General features: G+C 38.0%; 1 protein-coding gene across 8 annotated transcripts in view; it reads left to right on the top strand.

Moving 5' to 3' along the window:
- Nucleotides 1–20,269, top strand: part of IFT81 (intraflagellar transport 81) — a 112,533-nt gene that overhangs the window by 47,477 nt on the left and 44,787 nt on the right. For all 8 annotated transcript variants that reach the window (XR_004629046.1, XR_004629045.1, XM_034672415.1 and 5 more), the window contains exons 12-14: nucleotides 2,715–2,864; nucleotides 13,382–13,509; nucleotides 15,035–15,125. Coding sequence is in view for 6 of the 8 variants with exons in the window: in XM_034672415.1 (XP_034528306.1) it covers nucleotides 2,715–2,864; nucleotides 13,382–13,509; nucleotides 15,035–15,125 (369 nt within the window). In the remaining 2 variants the exon portion in view is untranslated. The remainder of the gene's footprint in view (nucleotides 1–2,714; nucleotides 2,865–13,381; nucleotides 13,510–15,034; nucleotides 15,126–20,269) is intronic.

Here is a 20,269-nt window from a genome sequence, read left to right on the forward strand (position 1 = left end):
GTAGTTTGTCCTGTGAATGTCAAATAATAACCAATTAGCATAGAGCATATTGAGTAATTAGTGGGCTTGTTTTTCCACCAAAAATATTTATAGGTTTTAGCTTTTAAAAATAATTCTGGAGCACAGCAAGATAAAGAAGGGAAAAATTGGCCTAGATAATACAGAAGATAGCAGCTGAACAGGGTTGATTTTATTTTGGGCACTTTGCCCAGGACACTTTTAATAGAACATATAGTTACTCTAGGGATTCTGAGTCTGTGGTTATGTCAGGCTTACACATTTATTCTTTAAAAGGAAAAATTGCAAGTTATTGGACTCTAGGTACATTGGTATGACGTAAATTTTTAAACCATTCCTGTAATCCCGCCATTGATAATTTGCTGTGTGTAGGCTGGATTCCTTACTATTAAAACTAACTTATTCACAGAAAAATATTTTGAACTTTCTTCTAAAGCACAGTGGATTCTTCATTTCTTTCAAAGTTTAAGTCAAGTTTTAAAAAATGTCTAAACTAGGAATTAGTTATTCTTATGTGAAAAATTTTTAATCTTACTGTTGTTGAGGACATTCTTTGTGTACTGAAAAATCAAGTTTTTAAGGAAAAATATCACCTAAATTTTAGAGATGCTATGCTTCCTATTTTACTACCTTACAATTTAGAATTATTGCCCTTATGTTTAGCTTTAAAAATTAGAAGGAAAAATAGCAACATGGTAGTGGAACTTGCATTGGAATAGTGGCTTTGAGTGATTTTTTCCTCTTTTTCTGTTTCCCAAAATTTCAGTAATACGTTACTTTCATTATTATTACTATTATTATTATTATTATTATTTATAGGGGGAGGGGCAGAGGGATAGTGAGAGAGAGAATCTTAAGCAGGCTCCATGCCTGGCAAAGAGCCTGTTTTGGTGCTCGATACCTGAGATCATGAGCTAGCCGAAATCAGGCATTGGATGCTTAACCTATTGAGCCACCCACATTCTCCTACAAGGTAATTCTTTGAGAATCTTAGCCTTTTTAATACCCAGTCATTTTAAAGGCTAACTTGAGAAGAGTTATAAATAATTTTATAAATAATAAAAGTAATGGGGCCCCTGGGTGGCTCAGTTGGTTAAGCATCTGACTCTAGACTTTGGCTCAGGTCATGATTTTGGGATCATGAGGTCAAGCCCCACATCGGGCCCCACGCTCAGCACAGAGTCTGCTTGAGATTCTCTCTCCCTCTCCCTCCTCCTTTTACCCTCCCTCTGCTCACACTTTCTGTCTCTAAAATAAATAAATAATATCTTTTAAAAAATAAAATAAAAATTTCCAAAAAAAGAATCACCTTGTGTTAGGTAAAATGGAAACTTACTTTGTTTTGAAGTGATGTGCTTAAATGTAACAGGCCAAATTCTTACTTGGAAATTTTCTTTATAATGTAGTTAATAAAAGGATAGAGCAGGAAGATTTATTTTATGTAGTAAAAAAAAAATCTGAAAATTATTAGTAATATGGTATATAAGAGGAAGGATTTTTTTTTAAGTATTATGTTCTGTTTCAGAAATACCAGAAATTTCTCACATTTGCTTTTGGCATTTGCTTCTTAAATCAAGCGATACTTTTAATGAGCCAGGATCTTTATACCTTCTGTTTCCTCTACCTGGAATGTTCTTCTTTGCCTCTTCCTCCTACCTCCAGTACACTCTTACTTCTTCATCTTGGCTTAAATATAATTATTTTGAGAAGCTTGCCGTAATCCACCTCCCCTAAATCCCAAGACCCACCCTTCCTGCCTTCATCCCAACACATGTTAAACTCCTGTTATTTATTTTCAGGACCACTTTACTTTTTCATAATGTTCATGATGGTTGTAAACATCAGTTCAATGTTTGTTTTTGCCACTATTTCCTTAAGCTTGGTGAGGGCAGGATTTCTGAGTATCTTGTTTAGAGTTGTATTCTCCGCGTCTGGCACAGTGCCTAGTACATAATAGTTAGTAAGTACTGTTTATCAAATGAATTCCTTTAATTCCTGTTCATTTCATTTGCCTTTCCAAACTATAGTTGGTATTACTTAATAGTGGGGTCTTTCCATTAGAGTAGTTATAACTTTTATCATTAGTAGGTAAATAGCTGAATTAAGCAACAGTCAGCTCCCACTAACTTGGAATATTCTTAGCTTTTTAAGGTTTGGGATGAGTTTCATCCCAACGTCTTAGATGCTTCTTAGTGTATATGGTCACAGTACATTTCTTAAATGATAAACAGTAGCTGCAAGTGTTAACTATTCTGGTTGACTATATTAATCTCAGTAGATGCAGTGCTACCAAAATAGTACAATATGCAAGAGATATAAGATCACAGCCAGAGTTGATTTCCTACTTTTTCTTCTCCTCCTCCTTCTCCTTCTCCTCCTCCTCCTTATTTTTTAAGCTTTTTACTTTTATAGGGTTGAGTTTCTGTTTTTTTAAATTTTTATTTGTAAAGCCTAAAACAGATAGCTTTTATGAAGGCATTTACGATATTTAGATGGGTCCAAAAATTAAAATCGCACAAAATATTTTAATTGAGTGGTTAGTCTTTCCAAGTTTTCCGATGAAAGTAAGTTATTATTATATACTTGTGATACCCATGTTGGACAGGAGACAATAAAGTTTTTCTAATACACTGAGGTTATATATGTTTAACAATGACTTTTCTACTCATGAGGTTGTATGTTTTATTCTTTTATAGTTCAAACGATATGTCAGTAAACTTCGAAGCAAGAGTACGGTTTTCAAACAGAAGCATCAAATAATAGCTGAATTTAAAGCTGAATTCGGTCTCTTGCAGAGAACAGAAGAACTTCTTAAGCAACGTCATGAAAATATTCAACATCAACTGGTAATACAATATTATCTTGGGATGCTAGAAATATAAATGCCAGGAGGTTTATGGGTTATAGCTGTATACTGAGGTCATTGTTTTTACTGAAAACACTGTAAAATTATTAATGTTCTCTGATTAATTACAGAGCTATCGTATAAGCCTATTTATTTATTTACTTATTTTACAGATTTTATTTATTTTATTTTAGAGAGAGAGCATGTGCATGTGTGTGAGCAGGGGTGGGGCAGAGGGAGAGGGAGAGAATCTCAAGCAGACTCTGCTCTGACCTGAGTCACCTGAGTCAAAACCAAGGGTCAAATGCTTAACAAACTGAGCCACCCAGGTGCACCCTGATTCATTTATTTTTTAATGTAGCAGTAAATACTAACTTTTTCATGTGTGCTGACTTTGGGGTAATTAATAGAAGTTGAATTCCAAGTAGATTTTTCTTTGGTTAGATAGTTAATATGAGAAAAATTATCATACCAAGAAAGTGACTATAAAATATTTATCATGGCCTGCTGGGCAGAAATTTCTAATCAACTACTTCTGTGGAGTTCTGGAAAGAAATGTCTAGGAAAGGTACCATATGGAAGTTTGCCTGCAGGGTTATTCCTTATGTATTTGTGCCTTAGTTGTCAGAAAAGAGTTAAGCCCAGAGTAGTCCCTCTGACAGCAAAATCATTGTGGACACAGTTCCTCAGAATTTTCTTGATTTGGATTTTTGTTCCTTTCACCCACGGGGAAATTATTTTATCACGATGTTGGTTTACCAGCTAGCATTAATATGGTGGATGTGAATGAATTTTCATCCAGTTGTGGTTAGCTGGGAATGTGACTTTCTGTCTCATGCTGTTGAATATTGTTTGCTTCTAGGGAACTTAAGATAGAAAATTTACTATGGGGCGCCTGGGTGGCACAGTGGTTGAGCATCTGCCTTCAGCTCAGGGCGTGATCCCGGCGTTATGGGATCGAGCCCCACATCAGGCTCCTCCGCTATGAGCCTGCTTCTTCCTCTCCCACTCCCCATGCTTGTGTTCCCTCTCTCGCTGGCTATCCTCTATCTCTGTCGAATAAATAAATAAAATCTTTTTAAAAAAAATTTACTATGCATAATGGCACTACTTTAAAAATTGATAGGTAGTAATTATGTTATTGTTCACTTCAAAAATATTTTCTAATTTCCATTATGATTTCTTTGATCTATGGATTATTGCTTAAAACCAAATGTTGCTTAAAACCAAACATGTTCTAGTTACCTTTCTGTTATTGACTTCTACCTTATTTCCACTGTGACCAGAGAACATTCAGTGTAATTTTAGTCCTTTGAAATTTGTTAAGTATTGCATTATGATCCAGCAAATGGTCTATTTTGGTAATTGTCCCAGCACAGTTGAGAAGAATGTGTATTCTGCAGGTGTTGGGGATGGTGTTCTGTATATGTCAGTTCAGTCAAGTGTGTTAACCATGATTTCAATTGAGATTTTTGTCTGCTTGTTCTATTAGTTATTGAGAGAGGTGTGTTAAAATCTGTATGATTATTGCTTTGTCTGTTTCTTTTTTTGTTCCATCAGTTTTTTCTTTACATTTTTTCTTAAGTTGGATTCCCTAGAAGCAGAGTCTGAGAGGGGAGTATTTTGTACAAGTGATTTATTGAGGGAGGGAGTGCCTTCAGAAGAAGGGGAGCGAGGGAAGAAGATAGGGCAGCAGAAAAGAGCCAAGCAAGGATGTAGTTCTGACTAGACAGCTTCATTTTGTTCCTGTGAGGAACTTTGGAGCTCAAATTGAAGTATGAAGTTGATTCCATCTTGAGGCAAAGGGGCTGGCCCTTTTTACTCCCATATCAGTCAGTCAGCGGCTGTGGCAGAGTGTAACCTCCTAGCCCAATGGGCGGGCATCCTCTTGAAAAGGGGGCAACTGTGAACCTTTAGCAATTAACAACTCTCATGGCAGGTTGCAGATGAGGTCTGAGTGAGGCACCAACAACATCCATTAAAATCTACCCCTTGCAATGCTGATATCTACCTGTTTCTCATGTTAAATTGACTCTGTTTAGGCATAGCTTCTACGGGAATCTGGTTGGTAACAATTTCTAGGAAAATTTGTAGGGGGAGGGTTAATATGACAAATGAAAACTCTCATTGCTACATTTAGTCCCAAGGACATATAGTAACACTCAACATCTTCCTTTGCCATCCACTCTAGATTTCCCTCATATTTGGCTAGCACCTTCACTGGTCTAAATAACTTTCTTGGTGGGATGACCCAGTCCCTCATCTTTAAGAGGTGTGAGACTCTAGGAACCATGACCTTAGCAGGCTGTGTTCCTGTAATTACTCATTTACTGTTAAAACGGGGCATGGGAGTACCAAGATATGCCCTAATGGATCACCTGAGTGCCAAACATATTCCTATCTGCCCTTACTATACAGCAGCATTTGTATAGCATGATGTCCTGTCACTATAATAACTCTTTTCTTTGCCTGCTATTCTACAGGCATAAGGAGCCCAAGTACAAGATGGTAGCCAGAGCATTAAGTTTAAAGGCCTTTTAATGTGCCTTCTGGTGAAAGCATGCCCGCTCTGGAAACCAGAACATCTACACCTACAGAGCCTAAAGGTGTCTGGAAGGGAAACATAATTCCCTAAGTGGATGGGTGGGCATCCTAGTGAGTGGTGACACTCATACTTTCATTCTGTAGTTCCAAGACCCATGTATTCTTTCTGTTTGCAACACAGCACCAAATGGTGGGCATTGGTTTAAAATGTACACTCCATCCATCCTGAAGAATAGAACTCATCCTCACAGGCCATCAACTTTAAGCTGTACCTTAGTTGTACCTTCACAAGGCCCTTCTACCAGTCTGTCAGGGTATTAGCTTCCTTGATGGTGTGTTGTGTGGTACAGTGACTGAATCTGATGGTCATGCGTCCATCCCCATATCTCCTTTGCCATAAAGTAATCCCATGGTCTGAGTGATATTATACAGAATTCCACATCAGTAGACCAGATACTCTGGGCTCTTGGATAGTGATGCTGGCTGAAGTACTGTGGGCAAGAAAAGCAAATACTTACCCAGAATATGGGTCAGTCCAGGTCAGAATGAAATGTTGCCCTTTTCAAGGCAGAAAGATGATTGGTTTCCTCAAGGTGTGATTCCATATCTAGAGCTCAGGATTGGTCTCTCTATTGTTGCCAGGTCAGACATTTGGCAGTGAGAATAGCTAGATGGGCATTGGCGAGAGAGAGCCCATGGTATTTGGCCCTTGCTTAGCCTCCGTCCTTGCCAGCATAGCCATTCTGTTCATGAGCCCATTGTCCAAGCACTGGGTGGCCAATGACAGAGGGTGCCTGACATCTACTGGCCAAATCATCCTTTCCACTGGTTGTTTAGTGCTCTCCTCTGCTTTGGACGTTCTCTAGTGGCCATTAGCATATGATGAATAGAGAAAAGATCTTTACACTTAGTGTGTTATTCCTGTAGATCTATCTGCATACCTCTTCCCCAGACCTCTGTGTTCCCATTCTTCCAATCCTGGTACCTAATTCTCCCAGGCCCCTGACCAAGCTAAGCCACTTGCCACTGCCCAGAGGATATAAGATAATCTAGGGGGGTTCAAGGTTCTCAAGCAAGTCTATGCAGGTATTCCATCCTGGACTCAGTAGTACCCTGTCTTAGAGCCCTGACTTTGTCATAGAATATATTCAGCCTTCTCTGAAGTTTTGCCCTGCTGACAATTAAGTTGTGTGCCTGGTTTTCAGCTTTCTCTGCCCTTCAGCCATAGGAAATGAGGGTTTCTTTAAAGCTCCTAAGAAGGTTCTCTGACTTTATCACTTTGCTTTAAATTAATGATTAATATATTTGAGCCTGTCACTTTATCTCTTCAACTAGAAATGGAGCATCACAACAGCCACCCCAGTTCCATTGTCCCTTTAGTTATTATTTCTGCATACTTCCCAAATACCAGCAACATTGTACCAGCTAGTGCGTCCATGTGACAGTTCAAGAAGCAGACACCAAGGTGGGATTAGATGTACAAGAGATTTGCTGGGGGAAATATTGTGAAAGATAAAGGGAAGGGAGCAAAAGGAGGCAAGGAAAACCATTGGGCCCTAATGTAGGTCTGACACCCGTGACGGGAGAGAAAAAGAAGGAGGATTGTGTAGGAAGAACCTCAGACTGCAGCACAGTTTTACGAAAGTTTTGGTCAGGATGGAGGGAGTGCCTGAGCTAGTCACCCACTAGAGGAGTCCCCTGTCAGGCAGGAACAGGCCAGCACTAGTACGATTGCTATGCTCAGTCATGCTGGGAGCAGCCTGGGGGAAGCATGGGCTTGGTAGGAACATGACGGTGGATACAGGGGGGCAGCAGTTATGGCTATCAGTCAAGTCCATTTCAGCAGGCTCTCCCAAAGAGACATGACCACTACAGTCACCTTCCACTTATACTCCGCCTCAGTTCACCACAAGTCTCAGTAATTGCACTGCTATAACATGCATGGAACTAACAATATTCACCCTGCCACCAGTGATGGACCCTTCAGTTCCATTCATTCAGTGAGTAATCCCACTCTAGAAGCCCATTTTTATAGTTTGGTCAGGTTCTCTGGAAGCAGAACCTGAAACAAGAATTCTTTTTTTTTTTTTTTAAGATTTTTATTTATTTATTTGACAGAGAGATAGAGAGAGAGCACAAGTAGGCAGAGTGGCTGGCAGAGGGAGAGGGAGAAGCAGGCTCTCCACTGAACAAGGAGCCTGCCCGATGTGGGGCTCGATCCCAGGATGCTGGGATCATGACCTGAGCCGAAGGCAGCTGCTTAACCAACTGAGCCACCTAGGCGGCCCTGAAACAAGAATTCTTATTCTTTATATGATTAAGTCAGAGAGTGCTCTTAGGAGAAAGGAAGTGAAGGAACCAGAATGAAGTAGTGAGGAAAAGTGGATTCATCTGGAGTCTAGTTTCAGTCTGACCCCATGAGGAGCTCTAGAACACAAATTGCATCACAAAGTTAGTCTCATCTTTAGGCAAGAAAATTACCTTTTTGTACCCCACTCAGTCATGTGCTGTGGACCCTTACTACGACCCAGGAAATGGTGTGATACAGTTCCTATTCAGCCAAGGGCACACTTTGAAGAAGGGGTAGCTGTAAGCCATTAATAGCCAATTCTCCCAACAGCTAAGGGATAGGTACACTGGCCCAGTAAGCAGATCAGGACAGGGCACCCATAATATCCACTGCAAATATCCTGAGATTATGTTATTAGTCCATACAAATCTAGTATTGTTACCTTTCTGTTTTTTTATAATAATGTTTTATTATGTTAGTCACAATATAGTACATCCCAAGTTTTTGATGTAAAGTTCCATGATTCATTACTTGCATATAACACCCAGTGCACCATGCAATACGTCCTCCTTAATACCCATCACCGGCCTATCCCAATCCCCCACCCCCATCCCCTTTAAAGCCCTCAGTTTGTTTCCCAGAGTCCATAGTCTCTCATGGTTCATTCCCTCTTCTGTTTACCCCCCCTTCCTTCTTCCCTTTCTTCTCCTACTCATCTTCCTACTTCTTATGTTCCATAAATTAGTGAAACCATATGATAATTGTCTTTCACTGCTTGACTTATTTCGCTTAGCATTTATCTCCTCCAGTCCCGTCCATGTTGCTGCAAATGTTGTGAAATCGTTCTTTTTGATGGCTGAGTAATATTCCATTGCATACATGGACCACATCTTCTTAATCCAGTTATCTGTTGAAGGGCATCTCGGCTCCTTCCACAATTTGGCTATTGTGGACAATGCTGCTATTTGTTACCTTCCTGTTAAATTGGCCCTTTGATAATTAGGAAATGTACTTTTTTTTATCTCATAATACCTTTTGCCTTAAAATACACTTATCTGTTATTAATACAGCCTCACAAACTTTCTTCTAGTTAATGTTTAAAAGACATATATCTTTTGCATCCTTTCAACCTTTCTCCATCTTTATAAATATTGTATATATTTTGTAAGAAATATATAGTTAGCTTTATCGAGGCGCCTGAATGGCTCAGTCCATTGGGTGTCTACCTTCAGCTCAGGTCATGGTCCCAGGGTCCTGGGATCTAGCCCCATGTCAGGCTCCCAGCTCAGCCGGGAGCCTGCTTCTTCCTCTCCCCCCTGCTTGTGTGTGTACGCTCTCTGTCCCTGTCTCTCAAATAAATCAATAAAATCTTTTTTAAAAAAAGAAATATATATATAGTTAGCTTTATATTTTTATACAGTGTGGCAATCTTTGTCTTTTTTTTTCTCCCAAGATTTTATTTAAGTTGTTGTTAGTTAACATACAGTGTAGTATTAGTTTCAGGGATAGAATTTAGTGATTCATCACTTGCATATAACACCCAGTGCTCATTACAAGAGCCCTCCTTAATGCCCATCACCCATTTACCCCATTTCCTCACCCACCTCCCCTCTAGCAACCCTGTTTGTTCCCTATTGTTAAGAGTCTCTTATGGTTTGCCTCCCTCTCTGTTTTTATCTTATTTTATTTTTCCTTCCCTTCCCCTATGTTCAACTGTTTTGTTTCTTAAATTCCACACATGAGCAAAATCATATGGTATTTGCCTTTCTATGACTGACTTATTTTGCTTAGCATTATGCACTCTGGTTCCATCTGGCAGTCTTTGTCTTTTCACTGAAGTATTTAATTTCTTTAAATTTAATGTAATTACTGATTTTTCAAAGTTTTCTATTTGTTCCATCAGTTCTTCATTCCTTTTTCTCCTTTCTTCCCCTTGATGTTTGCATTACTCAAGTATTTTTATCTTCCATGTTTCCCCTCTTTTAGCTTACTAGTTATAGCTTCCTTTTGTTATCTCTTATTTTTTAGTGCTTATGCCAGAAACTATAACATGCACTTTTGACTGATTACAGTCTTTCCTATTTTACTATATCCTGGGGAATGCAAGAAACTTAAAATACTTTAACTCCATATACCTCTTTCTCATGTTTTGTGCTATTGTGGATATATATTTTTGAGTTCTATATATAACTCGAATCCACATGATATTGTTATATTTAATATTATTCTAGATTTATCTATCTGTTTCATGGCTCTTTCCTTCCTGTGTCATTATTCTACTGGGATCTCATATTCAGTATTTCATTCAGTAGAGGTCTGCTGGTGATAAATCCTCTCAATTTTTGTTTTTCTTAAAACATCTTTTTTTTTTCTTTGAGAACAACTGCCCTCTTTTTAGCCAGCAGCTGGCCTGCAGGCCTTCCTAGGGCCCACTCTTAAAACATCTTTATTGTACCTTCATTTTGAAGCACATTTTCACTGAATATAGAATTTTTGGGTGGCAGTTATTTTCTTTCAGCACTTCTTTAAATACTTAATTCCATTAGCTTCTGGCTTTAATTTTTACTTGTTGTTTTTTAAGGTAGTATGTTATTCTCTGGTTGCTAAGATTTTTTTTTTCCTGTCTTTGGTTTTTCAGCAATTTTACTATGATTTTCCTAGGTTTTTCTTTATTTATCTGGTGGGGTCTGTAAGCTTCTTAAATCTGTGGCCTTAATGTCTTTTGTCAGTTTCTGAAAAGTTCTCAGCCAGTATTTCTTTAAATATTATAATCTCATCCTCTTCTCTCCCTTCCCTGAGCTACAGTTAAAGTTACATATATGTTAGGTTTTTTCACTATTTACCATGTATATTATGGGTTTTGTGTTTTGCTTTTTTTTTTTAAATTTGGTTATTTTTGGAGAGAGAGCATGAGCAGGGGGAGGGGCAGAGGGAGAGGGAGAGAGAGAATCTTAAGCAGGCTCCACAATGAGCCCATGATGGGGCTCAATCCCAAAACCCTGAGATCATGACCTGAGCCAAAATCAAGAGTTGGCTGCCTGGTGGAGTGAGATACCCAGGTGCCCCTGTTTTGCCTTCCCCCCCCCCACTTTCCATTATTTTTGCTCTCTGTGACTTAATATGAATTTTTTTCTGCTGTGCCATCTTCTAATTCATTAATCTTTTGTGTCTAATCTGCTATGTAATCTATGTATTGAATTCTGAATACCACTTATTACCATTCTCAGTTCTAGAATTTCCATTTTATTTTATTTTATAGATTCCAGTTATCTGTAAAATTCTCCAACTTTTCATTTATTATCTTGAATATAATAATCATAGCTATTTTAAATGTTCTACCTGATAAATTCATCTGGGTGTCTTTTTCTATTATCTGTATTTTTTCCCTTGATTTTCAGACATTTGTTCTTGTTACTTTGCTTACCTAGTACTTTTTTATTGAATGTCAGGCTCTGGAAATACCTCCTTCCTTAAAAGAACATTTGATTTTTTTCCTCATAGATCATCTTGGCCCAGTTTTGCTAAAGCTGATATTTTTCTCTTACTCCTAAGATGCAGCCCTTATACCTGCGGCAGAAACTCTACTCCCAGGAAATAGTCCTTAATTCTTGAGCCTAACCCTCACTCTTGGGTTATGACCCTTACTGCTTAGGAGTAGTCTTTCTGGGGTTTCAGCTGATAGTCTGGAGCAACACACTTTGACTAGTCTTGAACTCCTACCTCTGTCTCCCTAGCACTATGATATACTGAAGTCTTTGCCCAGTTTTTTAGTCACCCATCTACTGATTTCCACTTGGTTACTAGGAGCCTTACCCTCCTTGTGCACAGCTTAGGATTTGGTAATGCCCAAAGAGGAAATTGCATACAGAATTCTGAGCTAATACTCTATAGTTCTCTCTACTCCTTTCTAAGGAGTCTTAATTTTATTGGCAGCCCCAAATTCCAGCTCTTCTTCCATTCCCTCTCTCCTTTTCTTTGTTTCCTTTTGGTTCTTCCATCCTGTTTTGAACCCTCTCCAATCAAGTCACTGCACTAAAATTTCTCTTATCAAGATCACCAGTGCCTCACACTGCTAAATCCAGTGAGCAGTTCTTAGTCCTTTTCCTACTTGGCCTATTAGCAGTGTTTGACATAGTAGATCACTCTACTCCCTCTTCCTTTACTTATCTTCTAGTAAACTACACTCTCCTTGTTTTTCTCCCTTACTATCACTCCTATACCTACTCCATGGCTGATTTCTTCTCATTTCTCCAAGGTCTAAAAATTGGAGTTCCTCAGGCTTAGCCCTTGGATCTCTTCTCTTCTTTTACTCCCTTGGTGATCTTATCCTGTCTCATAGCTTTAAAGACCTTCTCTATGCAGACAACTCCCAACTCTATATCTCTAGCCTAGATTTCTCCTTAAATTCCAGTCTTATAAGTGTAACATCTTGACCTCTTACTGAATATCTACTAGACATTTCAAAAATTTTAAATGTCCCAAACTAAATTTCCGATCTTCATTACTCCCTCAAACCTGGTCTTACTGAGTCTTTCTCATTTCAACAAATGGTAGCTCCATCCCCTCAGTTCTGCAGGCCAGAAACTTTAGTCATTCTTTACCCCTCATTTTCCCTCACACCCTACATCTAATCTGTCATAATATATTGTTGCATCTACCTTTAAAATAGATACACAACCACTTCTCATTACCTCTACCACCACCATCTGGTTCATGCTACCATTATCTCTAACCTGAATTATTGGAGTAGTCTTCTAATTGGCTTCCTTTGTCCCTCTATAGTTTGATTTCAGCACAGATGTTAAAGTGGCCATTTAAAAATTCCTTTACTCTGAACCACCCAACAAGTCTCCCATCTCATTTAAAATAAGCCCAAGCTCTTTCATTGGCCTAAAAATAAAGTAACCATATAATTCATCATCTAAAGTAGGACACTTTTGAAAATGCAAAGGACGATAGGCATTAACTGAGACTGTTCCAGCAAATCATCTGAGTCCTGTATGATCCCTCCCGCCAACCTCATTCTCACTCTGTTTTCGGCTCCATCAGTATCTTAGCTATTTCTTGGAAAGGACATGTCTTTTGCACTTGCTGATCATGTAGAGATCTGTTCGACTTGCTCCCTCACTTCATTCGGGCTTTGCTCAAATGTCATCTTCTCAGAAAGACCATCTCTAACCACCCTGTTATTTAAGATTCCAACCCCACTCTCATCTCACACTTTATGTATTTTATTTGTCTACATATTGCTTGTTTACTCTCACTAGAAGTAAGCTCTGTGAGGGAGGGTTTTTTTTCTTTCCCTGTTTTGTTCACTGCTGTATATCTGGTGCTTAGACCTATGCTCAGCATATTTAGGTATATAGTAAATATTGGATGGGTGAGTGAATGCAAATATATTGATCACTTGAGAATTCATTTAGTCACCAAATATTTATTGAGTGCTAAAATTAGAAATACTATCCACCCAAGGATACCCAAGTAAAATTTAGTGCAAGTTTATAACATATAAAGGTATGTAATTATTGTCAATAAAATTTATTATTAATGATTCTAAGCTGATTTATTTTATTTATAACTTTATTGTTATGTTTTAAATCTGTACACCTCTTATGGAATCATCGAGGTTTACACCCATTTTGTGGACCCCATTTTTGACACCTACTTTTATTCTTTACTTTTAGCAAACTATTGAAGAGAAAAAGGGTATATCTGGATATAGTTACACCCAGGAAGAGCTAGAACGGGTATCTGCACTGAAGACTGAGGTTGATGAGATGAAAGGCCGAACACTCGACAACATGTCTGAAATTGATTACACTTGAATTTTTTTTCTTTCTTTCTTTCTTTCCTTTTTTTTTTTTTTTTTTTTTCTTTTTTTTTTTTTTTTTTTTTAGATTTTTTATTTATTTATTTGTCAGAGAGAGCACAAGCAGGGGGAGTGACAGACAGGGCAGGCAGAGGGAGAAGTAGGTTCCCCACAGAGGAAAGAGCCCAACGCAGGACTTAATGCCAAGGACCTGGGATCATGACTTGAGCCAAAGGCAGACGCTTCCCTGACTGAGCCACCCAAGCACCCTGCTTGATTTTTTTCCTCAAAGACTCTGTTTATTTATTTGAGAAAGAAAGTAAGAGCCAGGTGGGGAGAAGCAGAGGGAGAGGGAGAAGCAGACTCCTCACTGAGCAGGGAACCCTATGCGGGGCTCAGTCCCAGGACCCTGAGATCATACCTGAACCAAAGGCAGATGCTTAACCAACTGAGCCACCCAGGCACCCCGATTACACTTTTTTTAATAGTTTTTTAAAATTATGTAGCTAGAGGCAGATGTTTTTGTGTTTTGTTTAGTGAAACACTCAAATTTTCATTTCTGCACATTGTTTACTTTATATTCTTTCATCTATCTTTAGCAGTCTCTTCTGAATGTTTCCGTTCTAGTAAGTTGTTCGACTTGTCATAACTTATGCATTTTTCAGGGCTCTTTTTCCAAGGAAACACGATGGGCTTATTAAATACCCTATAGAAATATGTATTGAAATGCCTGCCTTATCTTTGTGGTTTTTGAAGTGTGTAAAAGTTACATTAAAGAAATTTTTAAAGAACATTAAAGAAATATTTAAGATTAAAAATAAGTTTTCCCAAATCCTACCATTCTAACTAATAAGATTACTTCATTTTTGTGTCCTTAGTATCTTTCCGTATTTGGAGCTGCTGTTCAGACTGAATGCACTGGTGCAGCTTCATCAGACATTAAAATGTTGAAATCTTTCCTTCCTTTTTGATACATAGCTGCTGCCTCAGACTTCAGAGTACCCACTTCCACCTGTCTTTTCCACATTGGTCATTTCCCCAGAACCCTCTGGATCTCACTACAATCTGACTCTTAAAAAGCAGAGGACTTCAAGACCCCATTAGTCTCTATGGCTGGTGCCCATTTTGATTGGTTATTACTTATGTCCTTTGGGTTATTATGTATTTTGAGTATCACTCCATCATGTTATGTATATATTGTATAATTTACATAATTGCGTATTTTTTAATAATACAACATGATTGTAGTTGTATTCAGGCAATTTTCTAATTTGTTTTCATCATTCAATGTTAGATTACAAATATTTTCCCATATGGTTTGCAGTCTTAATAACTGACCTTTTGGATAGTTAAATGCTATTCCACTTACTGAAACAACATTTACTAAATCATTTCCCCATTGTTTGGTTTGGAAGTAATTTACAGTTTTACTCTTTTATATAACACTTTAATAAATATATTTATGCATGTAGTATTTTTGCTTTTTTGAATTCTTTTTCTAGAGCTCACGTATTTTGTTTAAATGGCAGGTAAAAAAACTGAATTCACTGGTATCTGAAAAGAAGTCAGCTCTAGCCCCAGTTATAAAAGAACTACGACAGTTGCGTCAGAAATGTCAAGTAAGTAAATTTGATTTGCTATACTTTTAGCATCCTATCTTCTTCAGATGTACTAGTTAGAATCTTGAATATTTTACTTGGGTAATTTATAGAAATCAAATTATTGTTGTTGTTGTTGTTGTTATTTTGATATGATTCCACAAAAGAGTAGTAATGTGACCTATGAAGTTTTTTGTTTAATTTATGCTGTTTGTTTTGTCAAATTATCAGGGGAAAGAGAGAGGGAGAAGAAGGAGTTTAAGCTGAGATTATAAATGGAGCTAGATTAGATTTTTGCTTTAAATCTGATGTATGTCAGAGCTATAAATGAAGTCACATTCTTCTGGGGCCAGGTAAAAGCTCAGAGTCTGCCAATGAGTGGTGACAAGTTAACTTTAGATTAATGGACTTGCTTCACTGGGGAGCAGGGCCAGGGGCAAACTACGAAAGCTTATGATAAGTGATGAAATACCGTTGCCTGGAAGCTGATGCTAACTGCCGCTTTGAAGCTAAACTGTTAGAAGGTAAATGCCCTCCACAAATCCAGATCAGATGGCCTCCGCCATCTGACATTAGCAGTTGTTATTTTATCACTCTCCGTGTAGTAATTTTAGGTTTGAATGTGGGTTGTACTGCATGTGCCTGAGTATGGAACTATAAAATTCTTCATGAATGCCATCCATCAGTCAAGGGAGCAAAGTGAAAATCATATCATTTCCTTTTTATAGAAAATGTCGTGGGGTCTGAAACAGGTTTAGTGACTTATCCAAATAGACAAGTAGGCAGTGAGAGAGTTACAGCTTGACTCCAGCATCTGTATTATCTTATTTCACATCTCCTGCTCACTCCATTACACACCACACTGTCATCACAAAAGAAATGGAAGAGACAAGTCCCTGTTCTCTGGAGTCCATACACTCATAGGTGAGATGAGACAAAATTCAAGAAAGACAAAAGATAACCCAACTTAAGAACAATACAGATGGGGTGCCTAGGTGGCTCAGCTGGTTAAACAGTTAAGTGTCTGCCTTCACTTCGGGTTGTGATCTCCTGCTTAGCGGGGAGCCTGCTTCTCCCTCTCCCTGTGCCCCTCCACCGCCACCGCTCGTGCTCTCTCTCTCAAATAAAAATAAATAACATCTTAAAAAATATATATAGAAAAGGGGTACCTGGCTGACTCCCTTGGTGCAGCATGTGACTTTTGATCTTGGTATAGTGAATTTGAGCCCCATGTTCCCATGTTGGGCATAGAGCTTACTAAGAAGGAAGGAAGGAAGGGAAGAAAAAAGTGTAATCAGAATCATACACTTAACTGATAAGGAAAGAGGAAGCAAGTGATGTGATTGCTAGGAAGTAGAAGTTTCAGAAAGGGAATTTTTGAGCAAGGTTTTGAGATTAAGGACATCAGGAGTTGTTTTCGTGGTTACATTCTAATCCATTGATTTACTTAATGCTTTTCTTGAGTAAGCAACTTGGAAATAAAAGGGACTGGTTATATGTATTTCTAGTGATGAAAAAATTTCTTCCTAAGAGTAAGCTGAGAAATCTATTTGTAAATATTTCTTTTATAAAATTCGTATATTTTAAATGAGTTTTATTGAAAGGATATTTAAGACAGTAAAGGAAATGTGCTGTCATGGAATTCCAAGGATCAGAACCATAATCTGCCTGGAACAGGTAGAGGTACTATAACCAGAGAGCATTTAGGGTCAGGGAAGTTTCAGGAATGCTAGCAGTGGGAGCTTGTGGATAATGATGATGAATGCAATAGTAAAAACATTTATTAAGTGCTTTCTATGTTCCAGGCATTGTTCATATCACATTCTATGACCTTTTTCTCTATATATTTTGTGTTGAAGTTTTCACTGCTAGCTGCCCTATTTTCTCTGCATTTTCTATTTAAAATTCCTGGTGCAGCTCTTCTGTTTGGGGGGCAGATTTTCATGCCCAACTATCTCACAGACAATGGTCTCTCCTCAGGTCAGGTCAGGGGTCCATCCTTAACCTAACCAGCTATGTTCATGGGTAAGGACAGGATGAGAAGAAAGGAGAGTGATATGGTACCAAGTATGGCTGCCTAGAGAATTTTCCCTCTGGAGAAGCTATAGGTATGTCAGGGACTTTAACTGACATCTTTAGTATACCACCTGTTATCCTATTAGTAACAGCTGAACAATGTTCATCTTTGCATTTTAGCTTTGTCCTCTCATATATACTTTTTTTACATGGTTGGAATTTTAGTACATACTGCTAGTTACTTTAAGGTTCTATTCAGACAATGTAGAAAGAATGATTAAGAACATGGACTATAGATAACCTTGGGTAAATGACTTCATCCCTATAAACTTAAGTTTCCTCATCTGTAAACTAGTCTCTTCTTATAGGGTGGTTGTAAAGATTGAATGAAATAACACATACAAGGCACTTTGCAACAATGGCAAATGCATAAGAACTTTTTAAAAAGTATCATTATAATTATTAAAGATAGTTTTAAAAGAAGGGATAGGGGCACCTGGGTGGCACAGCGGTTAAGCGTCTGCCTTCGGCTCAGGGCGTGATCCCAGCGTTCTGGGATCGAGCCCCACGTCAGGCTCTTCCGCTATGAGCCTGCTTCTTCCTCTCCCACTCCCCTTGCTTGTGTTCCCTCTCTCGCTGGCTGTCTCTATCTCTGTCGAATAAATAAATAAAATCTTTTAAAAAATAAATAAATAAATAAAATAAAAGAAGGGATATTATTGCCTTTCAACCAAATTGTTTTCTAAGTAAACCATATACCATATCTTAAGTTCTGTAAAGTCATTTATTATATTAATTTAACCAAACCTGAAACTCATTTTCATGTGATTTAACCAGATTTCTCTGTATATGAAGCACTGCCTACATCTCTCATCACAGAGAGATGTAGCTATGTTACCACCATTCCCAAATAATACAACTCTCCAGTTCTTTTCATACCCCTTATCATCAAGTCAGAGAGAGTACCTAAGCCATGTCAACATTTTCATCTCTGTCTTCTGCCATGTTGAAAACTCACACTGCTAAGAGCAAACACTGTATGATTCCACTTACATAAATTTGACTAAAGTAGTCACATTCACAGATACAAAGTGGAATGGTGGTTGTGGGGGACGGGGGAATGGGAAGTTAAGCATTTAATGGGGCAGGGGTTTGGTTTGGGAAGAAGAAGAGAGATCTGGGGATGGATGGATGGTGGAGACAGCTGCACAACAATGTGAATGTGCTTAATGCCACTGAACCGGACACTTAAAAAATGGTTTAAGTGGTAATTTTTATTTTATGTATGTTTTACCACAATAAAAAAAATCTTTTTTTGAAGATTATTTATTTATTTAGAGAAAGCACGAGTGGGGTGAGGGGCAGGGGGAGAGGGAGAGAGAGAATCTTAAGCAGACTCCCCAGTGAGCGTGGAGCCCAATGTGGGGCTCGATCTCACGGCCCCAAGATCACAACCTGAGCTGAAACCAAGAGTTGAAAGCTCAACTGACTGAGCCACTGGGGATCCCCTAAAAGAAAACTTTTAAAAAGAGTAGGAGGTGGGCGGGCGCCTGGGTGGCTCAATCAGTTGGGCATCTGTCTTTGGCTCAGGTCATGATCCCAGGGTCCTGGGATAGAGCCCCACATTGGGCTCCCTGCTCAGCAGGGAACCTGTTTCTTCCTCTGCTGCTCCCCCTGCTTGTGCTCTCTCTCACTCTCTCAATTAAACAAATAAAATCTTTAAAAAAAAAAAAAAAGTGCAGGACTTGTCTATATTTGCATTAACTGTTGTTGTTGTTTTTTTTTTTTAAATATTTGAGGTCAGTGTGTTTGGTGAGTGCCTGATGTTCATTTTGCTTATCTCCATATGTCCATCTCCTGCATTCATGTATAGTTCTACTTTTTTCCAGAAACCTTTTGTGATAAAAAGTATACTAAAAAAAAAAGGCTAGCCATGTCATTGATTATAAGTTCTTTGCAAATATTAACTGAAATTCTTAATTGTTCTCTACTTGGAACATTATTTTTAACTTGTTTGAGTGTACTTACCACTCAAAACTACATAGATGTATTGGTAAAGTGCAGGACTATTTAAAAATATATTGTACTAAGAAAATATATACTTCTTGCTTTAATGGGCAGCTCAGATATTTAGGAAATTTTTTAGTGAAGTGTTAATACATTTCCTTTCTTTTTTTTTTTTTTAAGATTTTATTTATTTATTTGACAGAGATAGAGACAGCCAGCGAGAGAAGGAACACAAGCAGGGGGAGTGGGAGAGGAAGAAGCAGGCTCATACCAGAGGAGCCTGACGTGGGGCTCGATCCCATAACGCCGGGATCACGCCCTGAGCCGAAGGCAGACGCTCAACCGCTGTGCCACCCAGGCGCCCCAATACATTTCCTTTCTGTTGTACTTGCATGTTCTAAATTTGAATATTAACAACGGTCTGAAAAGTGGGGTATCGTAACTCCAGATGTATAATTTACATTTATCTAAATCTTTTATAGTCACCTAGAAGTAGAATAGGATCTTGAAAAGTTTCATGTTTGTTTCTTAGGAGTAGTTCTATAAATTGTATGTAATTAAATGTCATAGTACGTATAATTGCTAATCTATGAGAAAAGCTAAAATACTCATTTTAGAGTATACAATACAGTTATTGATTTCACTGAAATATTTCTTATTGATCACTTTTTCTTATAAAAGTAAATACATGCGCTGGGTAAGAATTCAAACTATGAAGAATTGTTTAAGGAAAGAATAGAAATTATTTCTTTCTCTACCCTCCCCAGGAGTAAAACGGTCCTTATGTGTTTTCTAGAAATTTTCTGAGAATTAATGAATGGATAATTATTCATTGGCTGCCTAAAGTTTGTTCTCTATACCTTTATTCTACTCTCTAAAAGGACAAAGACCTTTTTTGGTGGTAGGAGACAAAATTCATTTCTGATTTTAAGAACAAAATTTCTGCTTCCTTTTATTTGCATTTGCCTACTGTACTTTTGCCCATCTTTTGCTTTTAGTTTTTTGAAAGTTATCGTGTTTTAGGTGTGTCTCTAAATAGGTCTTGAATTGGATTTATGTATGTGATATAACCTGAAGGGTTTGTTTTAATTAGTAAGTTTAGCCCATTTATATCTATTTGATATGCAGACATATTTGATCTT

The sequence above is a fragment of the Ailuropoda melanoleuca genome, chromosome 12 (assembly GCF_002007445.2).
Source record: "Ailuropoda melanoleuca isolate Jingjing chromosome 12, ASM200744v2, whole genome shotgun sequence".
NCBI lineage: Eukaryota > Metazoa > Chordata > Mammalia > Carnivora > Ursidae > Ailuropoda > Ailuropoda melanoleuca.